At 47.6% G+C, this 20693-nt stretch overlaps 1 protein-coding gene across 1 annotated transcript in view; it reads right to left on the reverse strand.

Annotated features, from left to right (window-relative positions):
• LOC141259638 (amine sulfotransferase-like) overlaps positions 1-20693 on the reverse strand; it is a 266645-nt gene that overhangs the window by 17271 nt on the left and 228681 nt on the right. The window contains exon 4 of the mRNA XM_073675901.1: positions 19715-19841. Within this exon, the coding sequence (XP_073532002.1) occupies positions 19715-19841 (127 nt within the window). The remainder of the gene's footprint in view (positions 1-19714; positions 19842-20693) is intronic.

Below are 20693 nucleotides of genomic sequence, written 5' to 3' on the forward strand. Positions count from 1 at the left end.
CCATACCTGCTGTTCTCCATTAGGGAAGCTTCCCAGAGCTCTACAGGGTTCTCGCCATTTGAACTGCAATAAGGACGACACCCTCGGGACTTATGGACATAGCAAAGGTGACCTGGGAAGGAGAGGCTACACCCCACAGGAGTGTCATCGAGCATGTGGTCGAAATGCAGGACCAGATCATAAGAGTTATGCCAATTGTGAAGGAGAGTCTTCTACATGCACAAGAAGCCCAGACGAGGGTCTACAATCGGGCCGCAAGGCTGAGACAATTCAGCCCTGGAGATCGGGTGTTGGTGTTGGTACCCACGGTCGAGAGTAAGTTCCTGGCTAAGTGGCAAGGATCGTACGAAGTGGCAAGGACCGTACAAAGTAGTTGAGAAGCTGAGTGAAGTCACCTACAAGGTCCACCAGCCAGGTAGGAAGCCATAGAAGATCTACCACATCAACTTATGGAAGCCGCAGCGAGACAAAGAACAGGTGAAAGCTCCATCCCCAGGGGCAAATCCTGAAGACAGGGTTAAGGACATTACAGTGACAAAAACGCTGTCACTGGCCTAGAAACAACAGTGCCGAGAACTATTGCAGAGAAACCGAGACTAGAGATGAGCGGTGTTCGACTCGATTTGTTCGCCAATCTCAAATTCGAGCTGTTTTGGGCGGTGTTCGAGCCGTTCAGCGAACACGAACGATTTGAAAAAAATTCGGCTGTTCGAGGTTATGTTCGATAACTGTTCGTGCACCAAAATCATAACTGGATTTTTTCTCAGTAATGATGAAAATTAATGTTAATACGCAGTTTGAGTGTACAGCGGGGCGGGGGGAGGGGCAGGGGATGGATCTCTGCAGGAATAATGAAGATCTCCATTTTTTTTCTCTTTCCCGCATTTACAGTGGGGAGGTGCAGTCTGTCAGCCTATCAGCAGCGCACACACGGAGCGAAGTGCTTTTTTTCACACAAGCAAGGGCATGTGTCATTGGCAGTGTATGTCACATGTCCTTGCCCTATAAGACCCAGCCATTTTCCCCGTCGCCACCATTTTCTCACTGCTGCAGCTGCATGTTAGACGGCACCGCTGTTGCTGTGTGCGCTATACCTTGTTAATTTCAAGCCAATTTTCACACAAATCTACAGAGAGCTTGGGAGTAGGGAATAGTTGTGATTGCAGTCCTTTTAAGGACTAGGTTACAGCATTTCCTATGACTTTTATCAGGCAGGTCTGTGCTCTTAAATAGATAGGTTGGGAGTAAAGACTAATTGTAATTGCAGTCCTTTTCAGGACTAAGTTAGATCAGTTCCTATCAGTTTTTGCCAGGCAGGTCTGTGCCAGTGCTGTGCAAGTTTTTTTCACAGCATTTGGCTAAATCTAGCAAAGCTAATCCTTTTTGGCCTATTGCAGAGTGTGTTAGTTAGTGGAGTAGCCTATCTTTGTAGCGAGCTACACCACCTGTGTATAGAATACCAATTTTTTTTACTGCACCTAGTGAAGTAAAACCGTTTGGGCATAGCATCATTCTATTAGTCCATCTATACTGACCTCTATCAGGTTGCAAATTGAATATAATTATTTTCTGCATCTAGCTCTGAAAAAATATTTGGGCTTCTAGCAGTGTGTGGGACTTGTTCTATTAGTCCATCTATACTGACCTCCATCAGGTTGCAAATTGAATATAATTTTTTTCTGCATCTAACCCAGACAATAGTTTTGGCCTAATACCACAGTTTGGCCACACAGCTCTGCTCGGTTAACATCCATTGTTTTTTTGTGCAAACAACTCCAGAGTTGTGAATTCGTTAACCACCAAAATGAGTGGAAAAAGGCCTGCTGCTGGTGGAAAGGGGAATAGGCGTGTTGGGGAGGGGAAAAAAGGTTGTGTCCGTGGGGTACGTGTTAAAGCAACAGTAACATCTGCAGAAGAAAGACCATCTTCCAGCCAAACTAAAATGTCTACTTCTTTTAGCGGACAATGTGATAAGATCCCTTTCTTACGGCCATGCCAATCGCTACAAATTCCAGATGAGGCACAAAAACAGCAGGTGCTTCAACGGATATCAAGTGCTCCTTTAAGAGGGCTCTCCTCCGCATGAACTTCAACAAATACTCCAGTCCTCAGAGGTGTCACCCCAATCGCACTTGCTTCCTCACAGCTCCCAAATCTCCAGCTGCCCGTCTGAGTATGGGGTAACACAGATGGTTGAGTCTGCACAGCTGTTTACTCATACTATAGCCTGGGAAATGGAGATCGGCTCCCGCGCTTCTGTGAATCCAGACGAGGAAATGATCTACACTGATGCCCAGAATCTTTATGAGTCGGATCCAGGACCACAGTCAGCCAAGAGATGAGGTCAGCAGAGGTGGAGGAGGAGGATGCTAGTGACGACGAGGTCAGGTTGCGCCTTCCTGGACAGAGACGTAGTACTGGAAGCACATCAACAACTGCATCCTCAAAAACAACTCTGCCTCTCACCACAAGTCGTGGTGGCTCTTCAGGTCGCATGGGTGCTAAGCCTTGCATAGCCTGGGCATATTTTCAGATCGATAAAGATGACCCAACTCGTGTTATCTGTAACATTTGTCAGCAAAAGCTAAGTGGAGGCCAAAAAATACATAGTTTGAGTACTTCATGCATGAACCGGCACATGGACATGAAGCATAAGTTGCAGTGGGAAGCTCACTGTGCTACAATCAGGCCTAGCGGGCTGGTCCAACCACCGTCTGCCCCATCTTGTGCATCTGTGGCCTCTTCATCCTCTGTGACTGGGGGGACAGCAGTCACACCTGTTTTGGGACGCAGACCTGCCACCTCTTTACCCGCAACAGCCAGCGTGATTGGCAGGTCATCATTTTCTTTGGAGATGGTAACACCAGCTGGTGTTGAGCGCTGTCCGACATCGATAGCACCACCTTTGGATCAAGGCAACCTAACATGTCCGCCTGCATCTTCCTCACAGACCGGCAGTTTGCCGGGGACACCCTTATCAACCCCATCTAAGCACAACAGCCAGCCCTCGGTCCCTCAGATGTGGACAAGTAAAAGACCATTTCCTCCTAGCCATGAGAAAGCTAAGAGGTTGAATTTCACCATCTGCAAGTTTTTGGCTACAGAAATGCTGCCTTTCCGCCTGGTGGACACAGAGGATTTTCGAGACCTTATGTTTGTCGCAGTGCCCCAGTACCAGATGCCCAGTCGGCACTACTTCTCAAAGAAAGGTGTGCCTGACCTCCACCAGCATGTCGCACACAACATCACCGCTTCTTTGAGAAACTCTGTGTGTGACAGGGTGCATTTCACCACAGACACTTGGACGAGTAGGCATGGACAGGAGCGTTACATGTTGCTGACTGGGCACTGGGTAACTATGGTGACAGCAGGACAAGGGGCTGCTGTCCAAGTCTTGCCGTCCCCACGAGTTGTGCGTCAATCCTCTTTATCTCGAAGTTCCTCCACTGCTTCTGCCTCCTCAACCTCCTCTCGGTCCTCCACCTGCACCCAAAGCCTGTCTGGTCATGCCACAAGCTTTCTAACTGCGCAGAAGGGATCCTGCACACCTCCTTACTATGCTGGCAGTAGGGCTCAACGTCATCAGGTGGTTTTTACTTTGAAATGTCTGGGAAATGTGAGTCACACAGCTGAGTTGTGGTCAGCTCTGGAGAACCAATTTCATGAATGGTTGTCTCCACTGGACCTGAAACTAGGGAAGGCTGTGTGCGACAATGCTGCAAACCTGGGTGCGGCCCTTCGCCGGGGCAATCTCACACACGTGCCTTGTATGGCTCACGTGTTGAACCTGGTTGTCCAGCAATTTTTAGCCCACTATCCCGGACTTGATGGCCTTCTGCAGAGGGCACGGTCGCTGTGTGCTCACTTCCGCCGTTCGCATCCCGCAGCTCAGCGACTTACATCTCTACAGAAGTCGTTGGGTCTGCCACTTCACCGGCTAAAATGCGATGTGCCTACCCGGTGGAATTCAACTCTGCACATGTTGCAGCGACTGTGGCAGCACCGACAAGCCCTGGTGCAATACGTTCTGACTTATAGCCTGGGCCAATGAGATCCAGAGGTGGGGCAAATCACGCTGGAGGAGTGGTCTCAGATCAGGGACCTATGCACCCTTCTGCACAGTTTTGAAATGGCGACGAAGATGTTTAGTGCTGACGATGCCATTATCAGCATGACTATTCCGGTGATTTACATGTTGGAGCACATGTTAAACAGAATTCGGAGTCAGGTGGTGGCACAAGAGGAGGTGGAGGAAGTAGAGGAGGAGGAGTTGTATGCGGAAGGGCTAACATCTGCAAGGTCCAGACGGTCAGCAGCACCAAGGCGGCAGGCATGTGAGGGTGGGGGAGATGGTTTTACCAGGGCGCATGGTAGCAGCCAAACTAGTGAGGAAGGTGCAGGAGCCCAGGAAGCAGTGGAGGACGAACTGATGGAAGACTCATTAGATGAGGGAGACCTTGATCACATTTCTGTTGTGCGAGGTTGGGGGGAGAGGACAGAGGAAGGAAGCATGATTGTTACCTCGCCACCAACACAACAGGGACTTGGTGCTCCTGGATGCGCAAGACACATGAGTGCCTTCTTGCTGCACTACCTGCAACATGACCCTCGAATTGGGAGAATTAGAAATAATCCTGACTACTGGGTTGCCACACTGTTAGATCCCCGGTACAAAAGTAAATTTGCAGAAATTATTCCTGCCATAGAAAGGGATGCACGCATGCAGGAGTATCAGCAGAGACTGTTGCAGAATCTTACATGTGCTTTTCCACAAAACACCAGTGGTGCACGTAGTGAATCTCACAGTTCCAACTTCCCAACCGTGGGACCGTCGAGTGTTCAGCACTCAAACCGTAACAGAAACACAGTATCTGCTGGTAACATCAATTTTGCGGAATCATTTCACCACTTTTTTAGCCCATCCTTTGCAAGGCCACAGGAGACAAGAAGTCTGACACATAGTGAACGCCTAGAGACGATGGTACAGGAGTATCTCCAAGTAAACATTGAAGCCATGACTGTGTCACTGGACCCTTGCTCTTTTTGGGCTTCCAATCTGGATAAATGGCCGGAGCTAGCCACTTACGCCTTGGAGATCTTGTCATGCCCCGCAGCCAGCGTTCTGTCTGAACGTGTGTTCAGCGCTGCTGGTGGTGTGCTGACAGATAAGCGCACGCGGCTCTCCACTGATAATGTAGACAGACTCACGTTTATAAAGATGAACAAATCATGGATCCGAAACGACTTTTCTACCCCTGTGTCATCCTGGGGAGAGTAAAAGCTTTTTGATTGGTTAAAATCACCTCACCAACCGTTTTAAGCTTTCAAATTACTTATCATCTTTATCTGTATCTTGGCTGGAAAATAATTTGGGCTTTGTAGCAGTGTGCAGTACTGATTCTATTAGGCCATCTATACTAAGCTCCACCAGATTTAAAATTAATCATAATTTTTAGCTGCATCTAGCCCGGAAAATAATTTTGGGGCTCCGAGATGCGCAAGACACATAAGTGCCTTCTTGCTGCACTACCTGCAACATGACCCTCAGATTGTCAGAATTCGAAGTAATCCTGACTACTGGGTTGCCACACTCTTAGATCCCCCACACTCTTCGATCAACCTTTTCATTTTAATAAAGACCAAAAAAATGGTGATTTTTGAAATTATAAGCATTAGCAGGTTATTAGAAACTGAAATCAAACAGTTTTCAACTCAAAACTTTATTCTAGGTGATGTTACATTTGCACATAGGACCCCTTGTTCGAAAGGAGCTTCTGAACTCTCTCGTCCATTGAATTTGTCAGGTTTTGGATGGTTTCTGCTTCAATTGTTTTGCATGAGGACAGAATACCCTCCCAGAGCTGTTGCTTAGATGTGAACTGCCTCCCGCCATCATAGACACTCCTTTTGATGATGCTCCAGAGGTTTTGAATGGGGTAGAGGTCAGGGGAGCATGGGGGTCACACCATAAGTTTGTCCCCTTTTATGCCCATATCAGCCAGAGATGCAGATGTGTTATGTGCAGCATGAGATGGTGCATTATCATGCATGAAAATAATCTTGCTGTGGAATACACAGTTCTTCTTCTTGAACCATGGCAGGAACTGCTGTTTGAAAAACTCCACATACATTATGGCGTTCATCTTTACCCCTTCAGGGATCCTAAAGGGGCCGAAAATCTCTCTCCCCATGATTCCAGCCCAAAACATTACTCCACCTCCTCCTTGTTGGCGCTGTAGCCGTGTTTGCATGGGGTGTCCATCAACCAGCCATCCTCCACTCCATCCATCTGGACCATCGAGCGTTGCACGGCACTCATCCATGAACAAAACAGTTTTAAAATCAGTCTTCATGTATTGTTTGGCCCACTGGAGCCGTTTCTGCTTGTGTGCAGTGGATAGAGGAGGTCGACAGGATGGCGTACGCACAGCTGCAAACCTCTGAAGGACCCTGCATCTTGTTGTTCGGGGGACGTTGGAGGCACCAGCAGCTTCAAAAACTTGTCTGCTGCTATGACAAGGCTTTTTTGCCGCTGCTCTTTTAACCTGACGTAATTGCCTGTAGGAAAGAGTCCTCAATTTGCCCTTATCAGCACGCACACGTGTGTACTGTGAATCAGCTACATACTTCTTGATTGCCAAGACACTTCATCCTGATCATCGCACAATGTTGATTGTAGTCATGCCTTGACCTAAACACTCCACAATTTGTTGCTTCTCAGCAGCCGACACATCCTTTTTCTTTCCCATTTTGGCAGAAAATGTAGGCTGCTAAATAATGTGGGACAGCCTTCTTAAGTAGTCTTGCCTTTCATTGAACACACCTGCCAAACTAATTAGCACAGGTGTCTGCAATTGCTTACAGTGATATAAAGAGCCCTGACACACATCACCATCAATGAGTTTAACTGACAAACAAACAAATTCTTCCCTTATCACTCCTAAACACTTTTTGCATAATAATTTGGAACACAGTGTACATGTGCTTTTCCACAAAATAGCAGTGGTTCACGTAGTGAATCTTACAATTCTAACTTGCCAACCGTGGTCTGTATGGAGTTGTTCAATAAAGGGCCCAAAATTAAGAAAACATAGGAATCCCTATTCAGAGAGACCTCTCCCATCTAAGTATTTGATACCCTGTGAGGGCCAGGCAAAGGGAAAGTTGGACTGGATGGAATCCTGTATGGATTTGGGGAGGGAGACATCGAGGGCCTCAGACTTCGCTGCATTGATTTTAAAATTTGACCATGTAACAAAGTGATCTATTTCAGCCATAACAGCAGGGATGGATATATGTGATTGAGTGATATATACTAGGACATCATCAGCAAATAGAGAGCACTTGTAATCGGTGCCTCCCACCTCAATCCACCTAATATTGGGGTTATGGTGAATTGATGAGAGCAGGTGCTCCGTCACTAGGATGTATAAGAGAGGGGACAGAGGACATCCCTGCCTTGTCCCATTCGTGATTATGAAAGGTGATGAAAATGTTCTGATGCGCCCCCTGGGCCTTGGGACTCCCAGAGCCGGACCCTTTTTGGTGGATGCTGGTGGTTGTAGTCTCCGTGGCGGTGACCCGGTTCCGTGGCTCAGGGTGGTCAAACCAGTGGCGGAACTATTTATGTGGTTTTGATGTTTAAATGTCCGACTACGCCACCCGTGGATTGCGGTCAGAGTGAACCGCCACTGCAGGGCAGACCGCTGAGGGTGGTGTTGTGGGTGCAGCAGAGCGTAGCATAACTCCCCACGGGAGGAGTATAGCCTCAGGGCAGTGTATGCGGAGGATGGGGGTGATGGTGCAGGGCAGCAGCAGTAATGACACGGAGTCAGCGATGCAGTCCAGGGCCTTTACTCACAGTTCTTATTATCCAGACCACTTCTGCAGGTAACGGCTGCCCACGTCGTACTGTGCTCACCAGGTGAGGGGCTCAGACAACTCCCAGATAACTTTGGAGCGCTTCACAGGACCCCCTTTGTGTGTCCTTTATCTGGCCTTTCTTACCAACCCTTCTGTCCGGCTGCCTCGGGCTTCCTCTTGTTAAACTTGCGCCAGTTTCCCTGACCCTATGTGGTGCTTTCCTAGTTGGTGTAGCGAGGGGCTGCGCCACATAAAATGTCACAGCCTCCGGTTTCTTGCTGAGGGTCGTTTCCCGCCTCCACTAGTTTCGGGGACCGGTCTCCCCCTTTTGCCTGACCACTCCACGCAGGTGGATTCGGGCGTGCGGTAGCGACTCACCCGTCCGCACCCCTGGGATCCCTTCGTTCCTCGTTCCTGGAGCCTTCTCCACTCCTCTTCCTTTCTTCTCCCTCTTCCAGGCCTGGGCGTCTGTTACTAGGCCCGCCTCCGGAGCAGAGCTCATGCAGAGCCCCTGCTCCCTGTCACTTCTGCTCAGACTTCTCTGCACTGAACTAAGATGGTGCCCACCTTTTATACTCCCTTCTCAATGCACCCAGGAACTGCTTCCTCCCTGCTCCTGCACTACAGGGTTCCCCTTCCTCAGTGTTCCCTCCCCCCACTCCAGCCAGGGACAGGGACTGTCGTGCCCATCTCAGGGGCATATTGGTCGCCCTGCCCCACGGCAATGTGGTGTAATGCATGCAGGTGTCGGGTCCTGATCCACACTCCATCCTTACCTGAGAGTGAGATATCACACCTCTGGGTGAGGTGCAATATCTCTGTAGCAACCGAACCCTCAGGGTGCTACAGTTCCATTTATCTTCAGCCTAGGTGACGTATTGCGATACAGGGCCGTGATTTTGGCTATAAAAGGGTCCCCTAGACCCCTACCCCAAGCTTTTTAAGAGAATAATATATGGTGTGCCAGGAGACTCTATGGAATGCTTTCTCAGCATCCAACGATAGTATCTAATTACAAATTTTTAACTGCATCTAGCCCAGGAAATACTTTGTGCCTAGTAGCAGTGTCTGCTAGTCAGCGGATTCTCCCAGCTGTTAAGCAAGCTACACCACCTGTAGTTTGAACACTTAATTTTTTCAAAGGAAATGCTTCGGGACCACGGGATACTCAGTGAAGAGCATCAGGAGGCACCCCAAGGCATAGGGGCTGGGACTAGCGGTAGGACGCCTAGCGGTGGACAGCCGAGCTCGATCCTTATAAAAGCTTTTTAACTGCAGCAGCTTTAGTGGACGCTATTGGAGCTGGAATTACACGGTTGCTGGCATGAGACTTGCCCTCCAATAGATCCTTGTAAAAGGATTTAAGGTGTATTCATTCAAATTAGAGAGACAATTTAAATTAAAAAGCTTAGAGCTGCCTCCACCACAGGGGGGCTCGCTCGACCCACCAGCGAACAGGCACCAGTATTGGGAGAGGGGGGCTGGCCATCAGGGTCCACCGCGGCTCTGGCACAAACCCGGCGACACGGAGGTGTCACGGGCAGGAACGGACTGGTCGTGTCGGCTTCTCACTTTTTGGATTTTAGAAGGGCATGACATGCCTATATCTGTGTCTCCCCCTCCTTTTACTCCTGCACCTCTTTTCTTTTCGCATGACTATATGTACTTATCACTTTTCCATGCGTTAGTTATGTCTTCTGTGCAGTTTGTCATCTTTTGGACACCTTTGAAGGTGTTTTCTATGTGTTTCTATGTGTTTTTGTTTGCCTGCCATTGGTTTTAACGGTGTTCGAAGGTGTTCGACGAACAGTTCGGCGAACACACGGGTGTTTGACGAACCGAATCGAACTCGAACACTACGGGGGTGGCTCAACACTAACCGAGACCTGTTCTCAGAATTGCCCGAATGTACGCAAGTTGTGAAGCATGAGATCCTGACGGAACGGCACGTACAGGTGAACCAAAGGCCGGATCGAATTCCCGAAGCCCGCTGTGAGGTGATCTCCAAGGCGGTGAGGAGAATGTTGAGTCTGGGCGTTATCGAAGAATCTAAGAGCGGCTGGGCCAGCCCAATTGTTCTTGTGCCTAAGCCGAATGGAGAATGGCAGTTCTGTAATGATTACAGGAAGCTAAACGACGTGTCCAGGTTCAACGCCTACCCGATGCCCTGGGTCAATGAGCTTATTGAGAGTCTGGGGCCTCCCAGGTACATTACTACCCTGGACCTAACAAAAGGATACTGGCAGATTCACCTGGCCTTAGGCGCCAAGGTGAAAATGGCCTTTTCCACACCCGACGGGTGTTTTCAATTTACTAGAATGTCGTTCGGGCTACAGGGAGCCACAGCTACCTTCCAGAGGGCCATGGACCAGATTCTGGGCTCACATAAAAAATACGTTGCCGTTTACTTGGACGACATTGTGATTTTCAGCCCAGATTGGGGAACCCAGCTGCAGAAGGTCCAGGCAGTACTGGATGCATTGAGAAATGCCGGGTTTACCATAAACCCAAGAAAATGAGCCATTGAAAAAAGGAAGAGGCGAAATACTTGGGATACGTGGTTGGAAGGGGTGAAATAAAATCGCAAATGAACAAGGTGGAGGCCATCCAGAATTGCCCGCAGCCGGCTTCAAAGAAACAGGTACGGGCCTTTCTGGGTATTGTGGGGTATTATCGGCGGTTTATCCCTAATTTCGCCACAATAGCGGCACCCCTAACCGAGTTACTTAGAGGTACGAAGGCGGCGATGGCCAAGTGGTCTTCTGAAGCAGAGATTTGCAACCAACCGGTATTGATAGCACCTGACTTCCGGAAAGAGTTTGTGCTCCAGACGCCTCAGATGTTGGCATAGGAGCCGTCTTATCTCAGGAAGTAAATGGGCATGAACACCCCATTCTGTACTTGAGCAGAAAACTCTCGGCCTGCGAAAAGAGTTATGCAATCATGGAAAAGGAGTGCCTGGCCGTCAAGTGGGCGGTTGATACCCTTAGGTACTACCTATTAGGCCGCAAATTCAGACTGGTCTCAGACCATGCCCCTCTGAGATGGATGAGGGAATGGATGGGAAAAAATGCCCGGGTGATTAGGTGGTTCCTGGCCCTCCAGGACTTTAGTATTTTGGTAAAGCACAGGCACAGGAAACTGCATGCTAATGCCGATGCCCTGTCCAGACTTCCCTGTCTAGTGAGTGAAGGTGCCAAAACCCCCGACTTTGGGCAGAGGGGGGGGATATGTGACAAAGTCACTGGTAGTGTGTGAGAAGGGAGGTATGTGTCGCTGAGACTCTTAAACTCAGTGATGTGAAAACGTACAAGTTCTCCTACACAAGTAGGTGCAGAAAGAGTTAATAGAACCACATTTACAAGGGAATGTTTTTAGTGGATAACAAAAGTGCTGGACGGGACATCATCCACCATCCCTCCCAAACAGGGGAGTGTCTCGGCTTTAAATAGTCAGCCCTGACACTCAGATGTGTTCAGTACTTGGGGAAACTTTGCTCCAGGAAGGATCTAGCACGGGGTGTGCTGAACCTGTGCGTGGCTAACGGTGTATGTGGCCAGACCTTGGCCTAGATATGGACTGTGCTGCAAGATTTTTATTTTGTTTTGGCTCTTTAGCCAAATGGGCTGAGTTTTCTTTTTGGACTCCAGGGTAGTTTATGACTGCTAAATAAACTAACCCAAAAATTTAAAGAGACAGTATTCTGTGTTTTACCTCCGCATACAGCCGAGCTGGTTGCTACACCACAAGATATAAAGTATATATATGTGTGTATATATGGTATAGTCTGCTCTTATTTTTTTTATTTTGTGTACATGATTATGGTGTGGCCATCTTGATAAAGATGCTGCCATCATTTAGAAATATGCAGCTCCATGACCATATGAAGCAATCTACTGGAGACAGTCATTGACTTCTAAGCAAGAGTTTTTAAATATAAAAATACAACAGTAAAATAAACATAAAATCTTTTAAAATACTTAAAAAATATGTGATACTTGAATACTTTAAGTATTTGAGTGCCTGAACTTTAAGAAAACCTTTGTGACATATTAGCACAAAGTGGCAATGTTTATCCCAATATATTACAACTAGTGTTGAGCATTCCGATACTGAAATATCGGGTATCGGCCGATATTCGCAGTATCGGAATTCCGATACTTAATTCCGATACTTTTGCAATATCGTATACTGGAATCGGAAGTTCCCATAATGCAATGAGCCAGTTTAATTTTATTCAGCCAATGAGGATCCTAAGAAGTGTGGGCACATCCTTTTAGGCATGTAGGCATCTTAACTAATGGCATGGCCGTGATTGGCTGCTGAAATGATGTAATGATGCACTATAAAAGCCGCCGCCGCCGCCATTTTGAGCTCACTCTGCTGTCAATTCAGTTAGGGATAGGACGCTGTTGTTCTGAGGGACAGTTTTAGCTACCTATTTGGTCTATTCTGCTTTACCCAAGCTACTTTATTAATCGCTGTGCCTTGCAGCGCTAGTGCACAGTTCTCTGTGCTGTTCACCGCTGTCTGCAAGGTCTCTGTGTGTGAGTGCAGCTCACGCTGTAGTGTGTGCTTCAGCCACGTCTGGTTGTAGTGCGCTCAGTGTGTGTCACTGCCTCATACATTGTCCTTTTTTGCCAATTCATAATTTTTCCTGATATCTCCTATTAGTGTGGTGGTTGCATAAGTATTCAGCTAAATTGGTTCCAAACACACTATATAGGAGTAGTTAGAGGAGCCTTTCTGCAGCATTGGGCCCTGCAGCCCCAGCCAGATTAGTATTAGCCTATTTTTTGTAGCCTCATCTATTGCATTGTAGGTTACCTTCCTACATTGTAATAGCTACAAAAAGTTTGTGATACTATCGGTATTACATCTTTAGGCACATCCAGTGTCTTTTTGTGACAAAAAAAAACTAAATAAAGTTCACCAAACACTCCACTTCACAGTTGTGTAGGCCACAATAGCTCATATTAAAGTCTAGTCCACACTTTATAAAATTAGTGTTTCTTATACCTGTTAGCAGCGGTTCAGGAATAAGCACACTAAGCCCTTAGTACTTTTCTGCCTATCTTTATCAGTCTACCAAGTCTTTATCAGTCTACCAAGATGAAGAAGGCAGGGAGTAAGGCATGTGGTCGTGGTCGTGGGCGTTGAGTTTCTGCAGGGAGAGGACGTGAGTAATTCTGTGCCTGCAGGGAGAGGACGTGGGGATTCTGTGCCTGCTGCGGGCACCAGTGACTCAGCATCCCCCAGTTTTACCAGGGAACAGTCCTTTATGCGCAGCTTTGTAGGAGCTAGCCATACCCCACTGCTGCAGGAGGACCAAATTGAAGCCGTTGTCGGATGGATGGCAGCTAATGCATCGACGTCAATTAGTTCCAGATCCTCTCAGGTCCTGAGCACTGAAGAGCACCCATCTCTCTCTTCACCACCTGCCAAATTGCCCAGGCAGTCAGAGAGCCCTGGACAGGAGCCCTCTCTACTTCTGTTCTCTGAGTCTCTTGGCTTGGAAAGAGGGGGCCAGCCAGGCAGAATTCGAGAATTTGAAGAAGAGGTAGTATGCAGTGATGCGCAACCGTTTTGTCTCTCTGAATCTGAAGAGGCGGGTGGGCCAGTGCCTATGGTCAGCAGCACACCTCAGTACGCATCTGATGAGACTCAGGTTCCACTTTCTGGTGCGTACTGTGCTGTCGAGACGACCCAGGAGAAGCAGTTGTTTGAAGAGGGTAGTGTAGATGATGAGGTCCTTGACCCATCATGGCGTGAGGGACAGCCCAAAAAGGAGGGAGAGGGAGTGGCAGACTTGGTTGCCTGTAGCCTCCACTTCGGCACCCTTTGGAGCATGGCTCTTCCAAAATCCAAAGCGGGCGCTCCCAAGACTTGCAGTGCCTGGTCCTTTTTTGACACAGTTGCAGATGACATTTGCTTTGTCAAATGCAAGCTGTGTAATCAGAAGGTGAAAAGAGGGAAAAGTGTCAGCAACCTCAATACCATAAATATGTGGAAACATGTGCGGACCAAGCACGTGGTGGAGTTACAAAAACACACTGAAGACCTAGGCCAACCTACAGCGCCACCTACCACCTCTTCAGCTCGTGTTGTAGTCTCTTCCTCCAGCTCACACACAGCTGGTTCGGCTTCCTCACAGGATCGCCATGGAAGAATCTCTGGCACTGTTGTACAGAGACACAGTGTAATTCCACCCACAGCACCACTTTCCCAGTCATCCTCACACTCCCAGGCCAGTCTACAGCCATCGTTAGCACAGGCATGTGAGAAAAGGCGCCCATACTCGGCAAACCACCCCCGAGCACAGGCTCTGAATGCTGGCATTGCTAAACTACTGGCCCTTGAAATGCTATCATTCAGGCTGGTGGAGACTGACACCTTCCGTAACTTTATGGCATTGGCAGTCCCACAATATAATGTGCCCAGCTGCTTTTATTTCAGCAGGCAAGCCGTCCCTGCCCTGCAACATCATGTGGAGGGAAAAATTAAACAAGCGCTACAAAACGCCGTCAGTAGCAAGGTCCACCTAACCACCGATGCGTGGACCAGTAAGCATGGACAGGGACGATACCTTTCCCTCACTGCCCATTGGGTAAATGTTGTGGAGCCGGGTACAGATCTTGAGAGTGGCGCTGTACGTGTTCTGCCAACTCCAACGATTGCAGGAATCCAGTCTGTACACATTGACTCCTCCTCATACTCCAGTTCCTCTGAATCAGCGCTGCAGGAGCCGTCACGGTCTACCTCCACATCGACCCGTGAACGGTTACCTGTTATGATGACCGAAATGAGCACAGCCGTGGCCAAACGTCAACAGGCCGGATTAAAATTAATTTCTTTGGGGAATCGAAGCCACACAGCGCAGGAGCTCTGGAATGCCATCAAGCAGCAGAGCGACGTGTGGTTTGTGCCAGCGAATCTCCAGCCAGGCATGGTAGTGTGTGACAATTGCCGAAATCTGGTGGCAGCTCTGGGCCTAGGCAACCTCACTCACATCCCATGTCTGGCACATGTGCTCAACTTGGTCGTGCAGAGTTTTTTGAGGGACTATACGGATCTTGATGCACTGCTTCACAAGGTCCGCATAGAGTGCGCTCACTTGCGGCGTTCCAGCAACGCAAGATCACGCATTGCAGCTCTGCAGCGCCGATTACGTCTTCCGGAACATCGCATCATATGTGACCTACCCACCAGGTGGAATTCAACGTTACATATGTTGGAGAGGTTGAGTGAGCAACAGGCAGCAGTAATGGAGTACCAGCTGCAGCAGGCGCAAACAAGTCGCAGTGCGCGCCATTCACACTTCACCACCACTGTGTGGGCCGCTATGAAGGACATTTGCCACGTTTTGCGTGCCTTCGATTATTCCACGCGGATGGCGAGTGCAGATGATGCACTAGTCAGCATAACTATCCCCCTTATCTGCCTGCTTGAAAAAACACTGCAAGCACTAAGGGACGAGGTTTTGGAAGAGGTGGAGGATGAGGAGTCACAAATGCCATCTGCTTCTCTACAGTCTGCGCAACGTGGTTCCTCACAAAGGCCTAGGCAGGGGACACTTTGTGAGGAGGATGAGGAGGAGTCAATGGATGAGGAAGACATCTGTCCAGAGGAGGGAGGTACACAATGCTCTAGTAGTCAGTATCTAGAGCGAGGGTGGGGTGATGCAGAGCAGGCAGAGATCACGCCTCAAGCAGGGGACAGCATTTCTCGGCCAGTTGGCAGTCTGCAGCACATGGTTGATTTCATGCTGCAGTGCCTGAGAAACGACCGCCGCATCGCCCACATTCTCAACACGGCTGATTATTGGGTGTCCACGCTCCTAGATCCTCGCTACCGGGACAACTTACAAAGCCTCATAACACCGTTGAACAGGGAGCGTAAAATGCGGGAGTACGAAGACACACTGGTGCATTCCATCATGTTCTCCATTACAACCGAGAGCAGTGCTGCTAGTGCTTTACAAAGCAGCTCAGTGCGTCGAGGCAGTGGAGGAAGCTCTGCACAAAGAGGGAGCAGAAGCAGCGCCTCAGCACAAGGCAAGACCAGTATGGCAGAAATGAGGCAAAGTTTTGTGTCCCCGCCGCCACAAATGTCTACACCATCACAGACGGCTCCAGTCAGCAGGAGGCAACGTTTCCGTCAGATGGTGACAGACTACATGTCTTGCCCTCTTAGTGTACTCCCAGACGGCTCTTCTCCATTCAAGTTTTGGGTCTGTAAGCTGGATACATGGCCAGAGCTTAGTCAGTATGCACTGGAGGTGCTAGCTTGCCCTTCCGCTATTGTATTATCGGAACTCGTCTTTAGTGCCGCAGGTGGTGTACAAACAGACCGTCGCATGCGACTATCCTCCGATAACATTGACCGGCTTACTTTTCTCAAAATGAACAAGGCCTGGATCTCTCATGAATTTGCCAGTCCTCTTCCAGAATAAATATTTGGTTGGCAACAGTATCCAGGTCTCCTGTTGTGTTCATGTTTCTACCACCTGAACTGTAATCCCTGAGCTCCAACACCGCCAGTTGGCGCTCGGAAGTGCCGTCTGCACAGTCAACACTTGCTGCCGTGTTATTGGGGTTCAGTAACATCAGCTGTTCCCCTGCTGTGCGGACGGCAATTTCTCCTGCTCTGTCCACATTCTCACTACTACAGATTTTAAAGTTGCTCCAATTACACCTCTGGCTCCTCTGTTTTTAGTATTTACCCTGGGCTCCAATACCGCTAGTTGCTGCTCAGAAGTGCCGTCTGCACAGTCAACGCTTGCTCCAGTGTTATTGGGGTTCAGTAACGTCAGCTGTTCCCCTGCTGTGTGTCCGGCAAATTCTCCTGCTTTGTCCACATCAACTGTACTACTGATTTAAAACTTGCTCCAATTACACCTCTGGCTCCTCTGTTTTTAGTATTTACCCTGGGCTCCAATACCGCTAGTTGCTGCTCAGAAGTGCCGTCTGCACAGTCAACGCTTGCTCCAGTGTTATTGGGGTTCAGTAATGTCAGCTGTTCCCCTGCTGTGTGTCCGGCAAATTCTCCTGCTTTGTCCACATCCACTGTACTACTGATTTAAAACTTGCTCCAATTACACCTCTGGCTCCTCTGTTTTTAGTATTTACCCTGGGCTCCAATACCGCTAGTTGCTGCTCAGAAGTGCCGTCTGCACAGTCAACGCTTGCTCCAGTGTTATTGGGGTTCAGTAAAGTCAGCTGTTCCCCTGCTGTGTGTCCGGCAAATTCTCCTGCTTTGTCCACATCCACTGTACTACTGATTTAAAACTCGCTCCAATTACACCTCTGGCTCCTTTTTTTTTAGTATTTACCCTGGGCTCCAATACCGCTAGTTGCTGCTCAGAAGTGCCGTCTGCACAGTCAACGCTTGCTCCAGTGTTATTGGGGTTCAGTAACGTCAGCTATTCCCCTGCTGTGTGTCCCGCAAATTCTCCTGCTCTGTCCACATTCACACTACTACAGATTTTAAAGTTGCTCCAATTATGCCTCTGGCTCCAATCTGTTTTTAGTATTTACCCTGGGTTCCAGCACCGCCAGCTGTTTCCCAGCAGTGTCTTTGGCAAGGGTACTCCCTCCTGCCCAGCCTGGTTCCAGCATGCCAGCTGTTTCCAGGTAGTGTCAACGTCACTTTGCCTCCAATGCGTTGTCCTGTCGTGTTGCGGTCAGGTTAGCCGACTCTATGGTGCCTGCAGTTTAGATGACTCCTATGTGGGCTGCGGGATCTGGCAATGAAGGCTGGTTCCATAGTGCCAATAGGACAAGCACCCCCTGTAGGACTGTGGGTTTTGGTAACTGCGGCCTGCTCGCGGCCTTGAAACATTTTTTTTACATGGGTACCTTCTGCTACCCATCCAGGTTCCAGTACCGTCAGCTGGTTCTCGGCAGTGCCTTTGGCTTAGGTGCCTCCTTCTTGGTATCCAAGTTCCACCAACATCTGCTGGTCCTTGGTAGTGCTTTCTGGCACAGGTACCTCCTGCTTAGTAACCGAGTTCCAGTACCATCAGCTGGTCCTCGGTAGTTCCATTGGCTCTTGTACCTTCTGCTACCCATCCGGGTTCCAGTACCGTCAGCTGGTCCTCGGTAGTTCCTCAGCCTTCTTGTACCTTCTGCTACATTTCCAAGTTCAAGCTTTTTGAAATAGTTCTTGGAAATCACTCTGGATCTCCCTGACGAGGACCCTGAAGACGAGGACCCTGAAGACCAACCCGAAGAAGACGAGGACCCCGAAGACGAGGACCCTGAAGACGAGGACCCTGAAGACCACCCCGAAGAAGACGAGGACCCTGAAGACTACCCCGAAGACGAGGACCCCGAAGACGAGGACCCTGAAGATGAGGACAATGAAGACCAACCCGAAGAAGATGAGGACCCCGAAGAAGACGAGGACCCCGAAGACGATGACCCTGAAGACCACCCCAAAGAAGACCAAGAAGATGACCCTGAAGAAGTTGACCAAGAGGACAAAGAAGAGAAGACAACCACCAAGATACAGAAGAACAAGGGACAAAACCAAGAAGCAGAAGTACAAGAAGCTGCAGAACAAAAAGCGGAAGAACATTAAGCATAAGACTAAAAATCAGAGCAAAAGATAATATCTAAATTATAAGCAGAAGATGACTAAGCAGTGTATGGGGGTGAGTCCGTTCCTCCTCGTGGTGCCCCTGGAAAAGACCTGCTGCTGCAGGCCAAACTGAACGCGGACAAATCCTGTTGTAAATCTTTTGTGACGGGCAGAACGAAAGGTGTAATGTCCAACCTTTTATAGATAACAACTACAGGAATGCCTGTCACAAATAAGAATATGATGAAGAAGAAGAATATGAAGAAGATGAAGAAGTAGAATATGAAGAATGTAAAAAAAAAGAATAATACGAAGAAGGTGAAGAAGAAGAAGATGATGAAGAAGGTGAAGAAGTGGATGAAAAAGATGCTGAGGATGATAAAGGAGAAAGTGTGGGAGAGGTAAAAAAGAAGGTGAAGAGCATGGAAGTAGTGAAACAAATATCTGACAAAATATAAAAATACTTAACATAGTCAATATTTGCGTAACTCAGAACGTCTTAAAAAAAAAATTAATTCCTGCTATTCCATTTGATTGGGCTAAACCTCTATGCCTTTATTGTCTCCCCCACCTCCCCCAATACATTCTACATTATTCTTAGTTGTTTTCCTTCATGTAGAATTAACCTACAAGGAAAGAAAGGGTTTATTTTCATTCCGATATTTCTGTCCTATTGACTTGCATTGGTTTCCGGTATCGGAATCGGCGATATCCGATACTTTTTGGGTATCGGTCCGATCCAATCCGATCCGATATCGGAAGGTATCGCTCAACACTAATTACAACTCTTTCTCATTGCGGCGTTATATAGCTAAAAAAATGATGGTCATTGTAACAATTCCTTGTAACAGTAACACTGATTCTGCAGATACTTTTGGATAATAATTAGTCATCTAAATAACCCTTTAGTTTATATGACCATAAAATCTTGTGGAATATGAATAGGAAAAATTCCAGGAACAGCTGTCATGTTAAATATATTTAGCTGCCTATGGTTCTTTTCATTTGCATTTGAGGCTCCATTCAAAGCTACGATTTCAAATTCTATAAGATTTGTCTAATGGTAAAATGCTGCATGTAACACTATTCAATGTAAGCACAGAAGTAAATGAAGCCTAAAGTTTAATTTCAAAATACTTTTAGTTTGTGTGCTCATTTTGCATAAAGGCTACTCATAAAGGCTAATTAATTTAAAAACTGAAAAAATATATTATCATTGCATTGCTTATAATCACATGAAAAAATCATTCCTTGCTTGCTTCTACATTACCTTTCCCTGATATGAAGAGGTTTATAAATATTTCCCAAGGTATCGTGCATTTTAAATATGGATTCATTTTGTAAAAGTGGTATAAGGATACTAGAACATCTTTAGGGTTTCGACTCACATATATAATCTGAAAAAAAAAGCATAAATCTGAACTTTTGAATTAATGGGCTTATTTATTAATTTAGTTAATAAATGTTCAATAACTAAGGCAAACATTTCTTTATAAGTTAATAGCTATTTAAAACAGCATATATAAGACTCATATAAGGATTTTATGTCTATATGTAAGTGCCAGAGAGTGGTAGATGTGGACGAGCTGCTGCTCCATGATGCTTTGGCACATTTCAAAAATATTGTGTCCCAGTCCGTAAGTTTTGTGCTGTGTATGGTGCATTACACTCACTTATAAATCAGAAGCATTCAATGTCTCCAAGTCCTCAGTTCCAGGAATAGCCGCATGCACATCAGGGGACACCCAATTCATTTTAACAAGTTCAATTTTACTGGACAATTCAAGTACATCGGTCTTTATGAGCGAGCACTAAAATGCTCAGGTACTCGTTGCTCGGGTCGAGCAAATTGGAATACTCGGGTGCTCGACCCGAGCAACGAGCCCAATTTAAGTCTATGGGAAACGCGAGCATTTTTCAGGCGGCTCCCCCCAGCGGTCTGCAGAGGGCCTAAAAATTGCCCAAATCGATGGGAACAGTGCTCCAATTACATGAGGAAGACCCCTGGAAGCATTTCTGACTCCCAGGTCACTGCTGTCAACAACGTTGTCAGAGTATTACGCCACTTTTACGGACTCACAGTAAAACATACAAAAACAAAACCGAAATGGATTTTCCTGGGAAATATGTTAAGGAACATCATTTCCAGGGTAATGACTTGTATAAATGTCAAAATAAATAACTAAAAACAAAAATACTCCTCCACACCTTGGGCTATGTTCACAAGTAGCATTTTTGATGCGTTTTTA

Source organism: Phyllobates terribilis, unplaced genomic scaffold (assembly GCF_046119375.1).
Source record: "Phyllobates terribilis strain yellow unplaced genomic scaffold, ASM4611937v1 Scaffold_3__8_contigs__length_932513732, whole genome shotgun sequence".
NCBI lineage: Eukaryota > Metazoa > Chordata > Amphibia > Anura > Dendrobatidae > Phyllobates > Phyllobates terribilis.